The sequence below is a fragment of the Sarcophilus harrisii genome, chromosome 6 (assembly GCF_902635505.1).
Source record: "Sarcophilus harrisii chromosome 6, mSarHar1.11, whole genome shotgun sequence".
In the NCBI taxonomy this organism is placed as follows: Eukaryota; Metazoa; Chordata; class Mammalia; order Dasyuromorphia; family Dasyuridae; genus Sarcophilus; species Sarcophilus harrisii.
In genome coordinates, this window is record NC_045431.1 from 192,080,122 (window position 1) to 192,091,189 (window position 11,068).

The following is an 11,068-nucleotide window of genomic DNA, read 5'->3' on the forward strand; positions in this document are numbered from 1 at the left end:
CCTCCCCTGGCTCATTCTCCACCTTGTTCCCCTCCCAAGCTATTCCAGCCTCAAAGAAAAGGGGATGTGGAGACAGGGCAGGGGCCATACCCTCCCTTCTCCTTCCTTGGGGGGGGGGGGGGGGTAAAGCAAGATTCTGTAAAGTTTTGGGGCCCTTCTGTCCATCCTGGTCACTCCGTGACCTCTGGAGTTACAAACAGGGTCAGTGTATCTAACCCTCTTCGGACCTGCATGGCCAGCTTGGGCTGTGAACGAACAGCCTCATAGACATCTTCTGCTGACTTCACTGCCCGGTTCCCAATGGACAGAATGATATCCCCTGGCCGCAGACCAGCCCTGAAGGAGGAATGAAAGAGGGGGATCATGGCCTTGCCCTCCCTCCTGCACACTCCCATACTCCCTTGCAATCAATTAGATACAACCTGTTCTCCTCACCTGTGGGCAGGGGAGCCCAAGATGACTTTGTGAATGAGAACACCATGCTGGACATCAGGAAAGCTTGGCTCGCGAAGTTGCAGCTCAGCCAAGATGCTGATGGGAACATGAGGGATGGTTAGCGGACTTATCTAGTCACCACCCCAACCTTCAGCCAAACATACTGACCATGTTCTCACATAAGCCCCTTAAATGAAATTCTGGGGGTAAAAAGACAGTTTCCCAAATAAGGAGCCTGGACTTCAGCAGACAGAGAAACTCAGAACAGAGTTATCATGAAGGAGGGCAATGTTAATTTGAGGCTTTGCAGAGCAAAGTGGAACTTAAGTCGGGCCTCAGAAAACGAAGAGAGAAAAAAATGCCATTCTTGGACTTAGAAATTTAATAATAGGCAAAACAATCATTAATTTAATCTGGCCAGAATCTTAAGATGACAGGGATACAGCAAGTAGCATGAGGTAAAACCAGATAGAGCCCCGAATGCCAGACCCAAGGAAGTCTATACTTCATTCCAAATACAAGAAGCCTCTAGAATCAATGAAACAGAGTGACTAGTACAAAATGTTGCCCTGACACTGCTATAGGTGAATGAATTAAAAAATGGCAAAAGGATGAATTAGGAGGGAAATAAAATGCTAGTCAAGGCCTGAAATCAGGCGATCATGATGCAAGTAAAAGGCAAACCACCAGAGAGACTGCTAGCTCTTTCACTGCCTGCAGCTGAAAATTAAAACAAGAAGGAATGACCCTCAAGTTGGCTGTCCTGCCACCACTCTCACCCCACTCCTCCCGAGGGTCGTACCTGGGTGTTAATGTCAGCATCATCACCCCAATATATCGGCGTTTCAACTCGCCGCTCCCAAACCAGGAACCTAATACAGACGTAGAATAAGGAGCCCGTCGGGCGCGCTGCTCTGCCCCAACTGTCCCTCCTCGGTCAGCGCTTCCGTCCCCCACAACCTCGGTGGGACCAGCCTGGCAAGCTCCCTCTGCCCTACTTACTCTTTTTCTCCCCTCGCTGCAGAAACTCGCGCAAGCGGTCAGAGGGGATGGCAAACGAGATGCCCGACGTGACCTTCATGGTGTTCACCCCAATCACTTCTCCGTCCTGCGGGGACAAGCCCCCAGCCCGGCACGCAAAGATGGAGGCGCAGACGGGCCGCCCCCAGCCCGCCCAAAGCCCCGGCTCCCCGCCCCGCGCTCCGAGCCGCAAAGCTGCGCGCACACTTACCAAGTTCACCAGAGGGCCCCCGGAGTTTCCAAACTACAAGGGAGGAGAGGGCGGTCAGAGAGCCGGGGGGGAGGGAGGGGGGGGGCCGCGTTCCTCCCAGCGCGCCCCCGCCTCAGCGCCGCCCCCGCCGCCGCCCGGACCCCCCTACCTTCACACCCCGTCCTATCCCCCGCATACGTCAATAGCGGCGTCGGTCTGGATGTACTCCACGTTGGGCTGGGGCAGGCCCAGGTCCCGGGCCCGGCGCTGGGCCGAACTGACGATGCCGGAGGTGATGGTGTTCTGCAGGGCGAAGGGGCTTCCCATGGCGACCACAAACTCGCCCTGGCGAACCTCAGCCGAGCGGCCCAGGGGCAGCGTGGGGAGGGGCTCCTGGGGGGTGGGAGGAATTGCTGAGGGGGGGCACGGGCAGGGGGCGGGGCGGCCCCGCGCGGGGGCAGGGGCGGGGCTAGAGCCGGGCAGCGCGACGCCCCCCCCCCCCCACCTTGCTGGGGATCCTGAGCGTGGCGATGTCCGCCACGGGGTCCACAGCCGTCACGGTGGCCTCGTAGGTCTCCCCGCTGGGCAGCCGCACCCGGACCCGGCGCCGGTCGGCCACCACGTGCGCGTTGGTGACGATGAGGCCGTCGGCGGCCACGATGAAGCCCGAGCCATTGGAGATGGGGACCTCTCGGCCCGAGAACGGGTGTCTGGGGGGAGCAGAACCGCGCGTGAGTGCGGGGAGAGGCACGGGCCGGTGTGTGCCGGGGAGTCACACTCTCTCTTGTGCCTCAGCACCGACCAGAGTGAGGGGAGGAGAAGGAGAAGCCCCTGGGGAAGAGGAGGCAAGGGGGGGCGGGGCGGGAGGTCGGAGGTCAGAGGTCAGAGCCCCTCCCCCCCCAGTTACCGGCCCAGGATCTCGATGTAGACCACGGCGGGCGCCGTCTTCTCCACCACGTCCGCGATGAAATTGTAAAGCCGCCGAGGGGAGGACGGCGGGGGCGTGGGGACGGCGGCCAGGACGGTGGGAGACGCCAAGCCCAAGCCCGTCCGGCGCCCGCGGCCCCCGGAGCCCCAGAGCAGCAGTAGCGCCGCTGCCCCCGCGCCCAGTGCCGTCGCCGCCCACCGCCCGGCTCGGGGCTCCTCGGAGTCCGCTGCCCCGGGCGCCTCGGCCAAATGCGGGGGCCGCCCGGCGAGGCTCCGCAGCCCGCCCAGGCTCGCGGCGCGAGGGAAGCCCAGCCTCTTCAGCAGCACGGCCGCGGCCATGGCTCCCCAGAGGCGGTGCCCCGAGAGCCGACCCGGCCAACAGGACCGACCCGAGTTCGGATCGCGGGGCACCTCGGGAGCCGTAGTTCTCGAGCCCTAGTGGGCGGGGCCCCGCGATGCACGCCGGGATGTGTAGTCCTCAGTCAGCTTGCTCCGTTCCGTGACCCACAGTCCTGTGCGGCGCGCCACGCGCAGGGCGTGTCGGGAGTTCTGGGCCCACCAGCCCGGAGGGCTGGCGCCCAAAGGCCCGGCCCTAGCCTTCCCAGGAGCCCGCGCGGTCGGCCGGGGATTAACATGGCGACGGGGTCCGGGCGGCCCTGAGACGGCGGCGGCGGCGGCGGCGGCTGCGATGGAGCCTTCGCCGGCCCCGGGCCCGGAGCAGCTCTTTGATTCACACCGGTGAGAAGGCCGCCCCCGCCCCTTTCCCCAGCCCGCTTCCTCCCCGCCCCCTCCCGGCCCCGGGCCCGGGCCGGCTCAGGCCCGGGGCCTCTGACGGCCGCTGCCTTCCCTCCTCCCGTGCCCCGCGGGGCCCAGGCTCCCTAGCGACGGCTTCCTGCTGCTCGCCCTGTTCCTGTACGCGCCCGTCGGGCTGTGTCTGCTGGTGCTCCGCCTCTTCCTCGGGCTCCATGTGTTCCTCGTCAGCTGCGCGCTGCCCGACAGCGTTCTCCGAAGGTAGCGCCCGGGCCGGCGGGGGGCGGGGCGGGGCGGCGCTGCCGCGGCGGGGTCACCGAGTCGGCCCGTGCCCCGCAGGTTCGTGGTCCGGGCCATGTGCGCCGTGCTGGGCTTTGTGGTCAGGCAGGAGGCGCCCCGGCTCCGGGACCCCGGCGCCAGGGTCTTCATTTCCAATCACGTGACGCCCTTCGACCACAACATGGTCAGCCTGCTCACCAGCTGCAGCACCGTGAGTGTCTCGGGGGGAGGGGCCGGCCCCGAGGGTGCCCCCTCCTCCCCCGCACCTCCCCCTCACGCCCGGCGCCCCCCCCTGTCCGTCCCCCCCCCAGCCTCTCATCAACAGCCCCCCCGGCTTCGTGTGCTGGTCCCGGGGCTTTGTGGAGCTGGACGGCAGCGCGGAGCTGGTGGAGGCGCTGAAAAGGTTCTGTTCTTCGCGGGGAAACCAGCCGCCAGCCCCGCTGCTGCTGTTCCCGGAGGAGGCGGCCACCAACGGCAGGGAAGGGCTCCTGCGCTTCAGGTGAGTGCGGGGGGGAGCCGTGGCCCCGGGAGCCGGCAGCGGGGCTGTGCTGACTGCTCCCTGCTCCCTCCCGCAGCTCCTGGCCGTTTTCCATCCAGGATGTGGTTCAGCCACTGGCCCTCCGCGTCCAGCGGCCATTGGTCTCCGTGGTGAGTGGGGGCAGAGGCGGCCGGGGGCACACACAGGAGGCTCTGACTGGCCCCTGATCAACCTTCTTCCTTCCCTGCAGACAGTGTCCGATGCCTCCTGGGTCTCGGAGCTGCTCTGGTCGCTTTTCGTTCCTTTCACAGTGTATCAAGTAAGGTACTAACGCTTGCTACTCTTCGGGGGGAGGGGAAGGTCACCCGTTATTCAGCCTTCTTACCTCAGACTAAGGGGAGGTAGCTTATGGTAAAGGTAAAAGCTGTGGCTTCTCTGAGGTTTCCTTACCTCCAGTTTCCATTCTGTTGTGCAGATGGCTTCAGCCTGCCCATCGACAGCCAGGGGAAGGGAGCGAAGCATTTGCCCTCCGCGTCCAGCAGGTAACAGGCATCGGGGGAGTGAGGATGAGAGGCCTTCACAGAACTCACCAGCACCTTTGGGATGGGTGACCCTCGGCCTCACCTTCCAATTGTTCCCAGTTAGTGGCCGGGGAGCTGGGCCAAAGAGGGACTCGACTCACACCTGCAGACAAGGCAGAGCACATGAAGCGGCAGCGACACCCAAGACCTCTTCCCCAGTCAGGTAGGTCGTTTTCCTTTGGGTTGCTTCTGTCTACAGGTCACTCCTCACCACATCTCCTCTTACTTTCTTGCAGCTCGGCCTTCTCCCCCTTCTACGCCTGGCCTCTCCCCTGACCGGCAGCTGGCAGTTCTTTCGCAAAGAGTCAAAGAGGTTTTACCCCATGTCCCAATTGGCGTCATCCAGAGAGACCTGGGTATGGGGAAGGGAACAGAGAATTCCAGAGAGACCTGAGTTATGGGATGGGGAAGAACTCCAGGGACTCTGGGTACACATTCAAGAAAGATCACCTAAAGATTGAGGAAATGTGGGATGGGGAAGAAACCTGAGAATAGGAAAGAGGAGCAAACCCCTATTCTCTCCTCTCTTCCAGCCCGCACTGGCTGTGTAGACACAACTATCACTAATCTGTTGGAGGGAGCTGTAGCCTTTGTGCCTGAGGATATTGCTGAGGGGTCCCAAGCTCTTCCACCTTCTGGGCCCTATCCCACAACTTCTGTCTCCAAGGTGAGACCTAGGAAGTGGGGAGGGCAGAATTGGGGGGCTGTCTTAGGTGGGGGGAGAGGGCAGGAGGTACTTCCCAACATGGATCTTTTGGTTCCACCCAGCATCTTGTGTAAGTTAGGTTTTCAATAAATAACTCGTTAACATTTCGACCTTGTGACACCCCAGTCCCCCAGCCCTGTGACCCCTCAGCCTGCAGCTCTATTTGCCAAGTCTTCCTGGGCCCGTCAGGAGAGCCTGCAGGAGAGGAAGCAGGCACTGTATGAATACGCCCGAAGGTGAGGTTGGAAGGAGCCTGGGCAACATGGGGGGAGTAAGAGGAATGGAGGAAGATCACACATAGGCGGCACCTGCCCCACATTTCCCAACCTCCCTCCTCCCCATCCTGCAGGAGATACACAGAGAGACGGGCCCAGGAGACTGACTGAGCCCAAAGGAGATGGAGCAAGCCAGGGCCGCAGGACGGAGGCCAGGGGGCAGGCCCCCCCACACCCAGGCCGGATGGGTGGGGCGTGTGAAGGGAGGGAATGGGGCTCCCCAACTTCCCATTAAATTCAGGGTTTTCACTCAAGACAGCCTCGTTTCCTGTCTTGGCTTCTGCACTCCTTAGGGGAGAGTCATACCCCTATTCTTAGTTCTGGGGCGCTGGCTATGTTGGGGACCTGGTGGGAGAGGGGGAGAGGGTCCTTGGAATCTGTCTCATTCAAAGGGATGTTGAATCAAGTCAAACTGCGAATTACAGGCTGTACAAAAGCCTTTGACATTAGGGGCCAAACTTGATTAACCTTACCACCAAGAGGGACCTGAAGTCCCTGGCATCAACTACAAATCCCAGGATACATTTCACCGATGGGGTCCGGCATGCAATGCGTTCCTTCTCTCTGCGCAGGCTTCGCACATGCTCAGTACCGAGCAGCGGAGCCCTCGTTTCCATGGGTTCCCGGTCCCCGGCGGGGGCGGGGAAGTAGCCACGCCCCCCACACCGGGCTCCTGGGTGGAGCCGGAATTTACCTTTGTACCGAACGTGGAGGGTGGGTGGGGTTGGGACGAGTGGCGTCCGGGTGGGGCAGAATCTGAGTCCGAGAGTCGCTTGCTCCAGCTCCTCGCCAAGGTTTGACCCCACAAATCGGGCGGCCCCGTGGTCCCGCACGGCCCCTCGGCCACTCTTCCCTCTCCGCCGCCAGCTGTCTGGCGGGAGCCCCGCCCCCAGGGCCCGGGGGCGCTGAAACCCGAGCCTAGCAGGCTCCACCTTCTCCCTCCCGGTTGGAGCCCATCACCTGACTGCCAGGTTTGGAGCCTTCCAAGCCGGGGTATCCCGGTCTGTACCCGAGGCGTTCTTCTGCGGGGTTGGGTCAGCCCGGAGGAGGGGGCGGGCTGCCTGGCGGCGGGGAGGGGGGGAGGGGAGGAGTGTCCAAAACGCCCTCCCCCTCTGATCCCGCCAGCCTCTCTCAGGTCCGTCCTAGGCTGCCATGGCCTCGGACGCTCCCGGGCCCACCGAAGAGTCGGGCCTTAGTCCCGATGGGTCGGATCTGGCCGTGAACCCTTACGACGGACTGCCCTTCTCTTCCCGATACTACACGCTGCTGGCCCAGCGTCGGGCCCTCCCCATCTGGGCTGCGCGCTTTAGCTTCCTCGAGCAGCTGGAGAGCAGCCCCAGTGGGGTAGTGCTTGTGTCGGGAGAGCCTGGCTCCGGCAAGAGCACCCAGGTGGGGCAGCTGTCTGGGGGGCGGAGGGGGCCCGGCTGATCCCGCCCAAGCAACTCCCAACCTGACATTGGGCATGTGTGTCCTGACTCCCCGACTAGATTCCTCAGTGGTGTGCTGAGTTTGCGCTGGCCAGGGGATTCCAGCATGGCCGAGTGACCGTCTCGCAGCCCCAGCCCCTGGCTGCCCTGAGCCTAGCTCTCCGAGTAGCTGATGAAATGGACCTAAGCTTGGGCCACGAAGTTGGCTACAGCATCCCCTTGGAGGACTGCACCGGACCAGACACCCTGCTCAGGTGGGGGGGCGGCATGTCTCCCACGGGCAGCCCCCGTCCCTGCTCATTCAGCTTTTTTGTCACACCCCCAAACTTCTGATTTTCTTAGAATTCAACAGGACCTTAATTTACTAGAGGTCCCATTTTGTTCCCATCTGCTTTTCTAGACTACCTGGATTCTGTTCTCTAGGAAACTTTTTTCCCTTCGCCCAAGACCTTCCTCCAACTGTATCGTTTTCTTCCTATCTCTAATTCAGTAGGTCTGTGTGTGCTCAGGACCAGAAAGAGTAAAGTCACGAGGTCACAACTTTGTGATCCTGTCATCGGGAGCTTGGAGCCAAGAATACCACTTCTTTGGACTAGTTTCTTAATCCATGTCTTAGTTTCTCATGTATAGAGAAATTTCACCAACTCTTCCCATCTAGCTCTATATCTGTGACCAAGTCTTGACTCATAGAACACAAAGCCCGAGTCCTGGGTGGAAGCCATTGCCACACCTCTAGTGCAAGCCATGTTTCAACCTGACACCTAGCCACTCCTTTCCTTCTTTAATTTTTGTTGACAGGTTCTGCTGGGACAAACTGCTATTACAGGAAGCAGCGTCAGCCCGAGGTGCAGGAGCTTGGGGTGTTCTGGTACTGGATGAGGCCCAGGAGCGGTCAGTAGCCTCAGATGTGCTGCAGGGATTATTGCGGGATACAGGGTTAGGGAACAGCCTCGAGGGCCCACGCTTAGTTGTGGTCACCGATCCAGCCTTTGAATCCAAGCTCTGTGCCTTTTGGGGTAACCCTCCTGTGGTTCGAGTAGCCCAGGGGCCTGAAGAGGGCCCTATTCCTGTGTACAGAGATCCTGCTCCCACAGATCTGGTGGGTGCTGCCTGCAAGGCTGTGCTGGAATTACATCAGGATGGGGTTCCAGGAGATGTGCTGGTCTACCTACCCAGTGAAGAGGTAAGTGGGATCACAGGGGATGTGGGAAGGAAGTCTTAGAATCAGTACCTTCTCTTAATGAGAGCTTCTCACCTTTCCACAGAACATTTTGCAGTGCTGTGAGTGTCTTCGAAAGGAGGCAGAGAGGTTGGATCCTGAGCTGACCCCATTTCAGGTGCTACCACTACATGCTGGACTTGGCCGGGCTGTACAGGCTGTGTATGAGGATGTGGAAGGAGGCCCTCGGAAGGTGGTGGTCACTCATTGGTTGGCTGATTCATCTTTTTCCCTCCCTTCAATCCACCACGTTATTGACTCAGGACTGGAGCTTAGAAATGTAAGAGTTTCGGCCTTGGAGGGTGGAAGTGGAAAGGCTGGCTGGGCTGGAAATAGTAGATCCTGATCTGTCTGGGCCCTGGGGGGGATAGGTTTACAATCCTCAGATCCGGGCTGAATCCCAAGTGATGAGGCCGATCAGCAAAAGCCAAGCAGAAGCCAGGAGGCTGAGGACCAAAGGCCCCCCACTAGGTAAGAAGCTCATTTGTCCCAACTGATATCCAAGATGTCCATTGTAGATGAGCAGAAAAAAAAAATGACAAAGATACTCTCCTTCAGAATCCTTCCTTTTCTCCCTTCAGGATCCTGCCTCCGCCTATATCCCAAATCTTTTTTGGAGTTAAGAGCTCCCTCAGTCCCTTCACCTCGGGTATGTGAGGAGAATCTAAGCCGACTAGTGCTACTGTTAAAGAGGCGACACATTGCAGAGCCAGGAGAGTGTCACTTTCTAGACCGGCCGGGTGAGACACCTACCAACCCGTGAGCAAGTAAGATGCTGGATTAGGCCCGTCTCTGACATACTCTTTGTCCTCCCCAGCCCCAGAGGCTCTAATGCAGGCGCTAGAAGACCTGGACTATCTGGCTGCCTTGGATGATGATGGTGACCTGTCAGACCTAGGAGTCATTCTTTCTGAACTGCCCCTGCCCCCTGAGTTAGCCAAAGCCCTGCTGGCTGCCTGCGAATTTGACTGCGTGGATGAGATGCTAACCCTAGCAGCCATGCTCACCAGTAAGAACACACTCCAGTTCAGTCTAGCTCAGACATTCCATCTTTACAGCTTAGCTCTGAGGAACATGACAATTCTGCCTGCTCCACCTCACTAATGCTCTTCTCTTCCCTCCTCCCCCACACACTCCAGCTGCCCCTGGCTTTGAGGGGCCCCCGAAGTGTGCAGAGGAGGCTGCCCAACGACGAGCACTGGAACACCCAGACGGTGACCACAGCACCCTGATTCAGGTGTATGAAGCCTTTATACAGAGTGAGTGAGTGCCCTTCTCCCTCTTTTATTCCTAGAAGTTCATCCAGGGTTTTCCTAGAGTATCCTGGAAATGGAAAATAGTATGGGTAGAGCTGGTAGAGCTGGGGACTAGTGACAATGCGTGGTAAGGGACGGAGGTTTAGGGAGGGCTGGGGGGCATGTGCAGTGGCTAATTCCCATTTCTCTTAGGTGGGGAGGATGAGAATTGGTGTCGGGCTCGGGGTCTGAGCTGGGCTGCACTGTGCCAGGCCCAGGCATTTCGGGGAGAGCTCCTGGAACTGATGCGTCGAATTGAACTTCCCCTGTCTCCACCAGCATTTGGCTCTGAACAGAATCGAAAAAATCTTCAGAGAGCGCTGGTGTCGGGGTACTTCCTCAAGGTATGGTTGTGGGGGGGAGGGGGCTGAAGCTGAGGACGCTAGTGTTGGGAGGGCTGCCGCAGAGCAGGTCAGGAAGGAGCAGGAGGTGTGTGAGGTCACTGGAGGTCTCACCAGAGTTAAGGCAGGAAGGCCATAACTGCAAGGGGCCATTAAACTTTTTAGATTAGCTCCTTCGTCTCCCAACTCCTTATTGCCTTCTCCGATTTTCAACTCTTCTTCTCCTTGTACCCTTTGTTCCCCCTCATCCAGGTGGCTCGAGACACAGATGGGGCTGGCAATTATCTGCTCCTGACGCATAAGCACGTGGCTCACCTGTCCCCCTCCTGCTGCTACGCAAATCGCCGACCCCCTGCCCAGCCTCCTCCCTGGGTGCTTTACCACAACTTCTCCATCTCCCAAGACAACTGCCTCTCTATTGTGTCTGAGATCGAGCCCCACATGTGAGTGCCCTCATGCCCTCTTTTCTCCCCTGGGAATTAAGAGAGCGTCTTTTGGGAAGGAGTGAGTGCCTTCAAGGAAGAATGGAATAGACAACCACTGGTGGGCAACAGCAGCCAAGCGCCTTTCCCTCTCCTAGGCTGGTGGAGCTGGCTCCCCCCTACTTCCTGAGTAACCTGCCTCCCAGTGAGAGCCGAGACCTGCTGAATCAGCTGAGAGAAGAGATGAATGGAGTCTTCTCAGAGAATGAACCCCCCAGCCAGGACCTCAGCCTGGATGACAAGGATGCTTGTGCCCTGCAGTGATCTCTGCCTGAGGACCGGCCTCGAGAGGAGCCACAAACGGCCACGTCACCTGCCCGACCCAGGGCCTGGCCACAAATTGTAGGAGCCCAGGGGACAGGGTGTGGGTGCGCAAGGAATGCAGGGTAAGGACTGCGATGGGGGATTCTAGCAGGGGGAGGGGCCAGAATGACCAGGAGGGTACCCTCCTTCCCTCCCCTCCACCTTCACCATAAAAGCCTTTGCTCTGCCTTGATTTTTCTGGACGACTTCTTAGAGGCATCATGTACTGTGGACACAAGGAGTTCATGATCCTGGGTTTGGGGGCAGGGTGGTGACAACTGGGTGTCCGAGTGGATGGAGGGACAGCCTGCAGTGAGCAAGACCCAACTTCAAATCCAGTGGCACACACCACTTGGACGT

The 11,068-nt window shown here is 59.5% G+C and overlaps 3 protein-coding genes across 5 annotated transcripts; 2 read left to right on the forward strand and 1 right to left on the reverse strand.

Annotated features, from left to right (window-relative positions):
- Window positions 1-111: 111 nt before the first annotated feature.
- HTRA2 (HtrA serine peptidase 2) lies at window positions 112-3,053 on the reverse strand. The gene is made up of 8 exons (XM_031943751.1): window positions 2,553-3,053; window positions 2,151-2,355; window positions 1,844-2,038; window positions 1,667-1,699; window positions 1,438-1,543; window positions 1,238-1,307; window positions 436-531; window positions 112-336 (listed from the first exon to the last, which is right to left on the reverse strand). The coding sequence occupies exons 1-8, from the start codon at window positions 2,909-2,911 to the stop codon at window positions 171-173; spliced, it is 1,230 nt and encodes a 409-aa protein (XP_031799611.1). The 5' UTR covers window positions 2,912-3,053; the 3' UTR covers window positions 112-170.
- Window positions 3,054-3,110: 57 nt separating this feature from the next.
- On the forward strand, window positions 3,111-6,241 carry AUP1 (AUP1 lipid droplet regulating VLDL assembly factor). Its single transcript, XM_031943752.1, has 12 exons — window positions 3,111-3,310; window positions 3,446-3,583; window positions 3,662-3,812; window positions 3,913-4,100; window positions 4,177-4,249; window positions 4,330-4,403; window positions 4,555-4,621; window positions 4,721-4,823; window positions 4,897-5,016; window positions 5,194-5,327; window positions 5,493-5,602; window positions 5,716-6,241. The coding sequence occupies exons 1-12, from the start codon at window positions 3,261-3,263 to the stop codon at window positions 5,750-5,752; spliced, it is 1,245 nt and encodes a 414-aa protein (XP_031799612.1). The 5' UTR covers window positions 3,111-3,260; the 3' UTR covers window positions 5,753-6,241.
- Window positions 6,242-6,365: 124 nt separating this feature from the next.
- DQX1 (DEAQ-box RNA dependent ATPase 1) lies at window positions 6,366-11,024 on the forward strand. 3 transcript variants are annotated; one of them, XM_031943750.1, is made up of 12 exons: window positions 6,366-7,030; window positions 7,129-7,322; window positions 7,867-7,959; window positions 8,146-8,251; window positions 8,334-8,567; window positions 8,659-8,758; window positions 8,869-9,027; window positions 9,105-9,296; window positions 9,427-9,546; window positions 9,736-9,926; window positions 10,176-10,366; window positions 10,504-11,024. In XM_031943750.1, the coding sequence occupies exons 1-12, from the start codon at window positions 6,794-6,796 to the stop codon at window positions 10,667-10,669; spliced, it is 1,983 nt and encodes a 660-aa protein (XP_031799610.1). In that variant the 5' UTR covers window positions 6,366-6,793; the 3' UTR covers window positions 10,670-11,024. The 3 variants fall into 3 exon arrangements, with proteins under 3 accessions (XP_031799610.1, XP_023361925.1, XP_023361927.1); XM_023506157.2 differs by having other exon boundaries at window positions 6,366-6,612; window positions 6,767-7,030; window positions 7,867-8,251; XM_023506159.2 differs by having other exon boundaries at window positions 6,374-6,435; window positions 6,767-7,030; window positions 7,867-8,251.
- The last annotated feature ends 44 nt before the right edge of the window (window positions 11,025-11,068 follow it).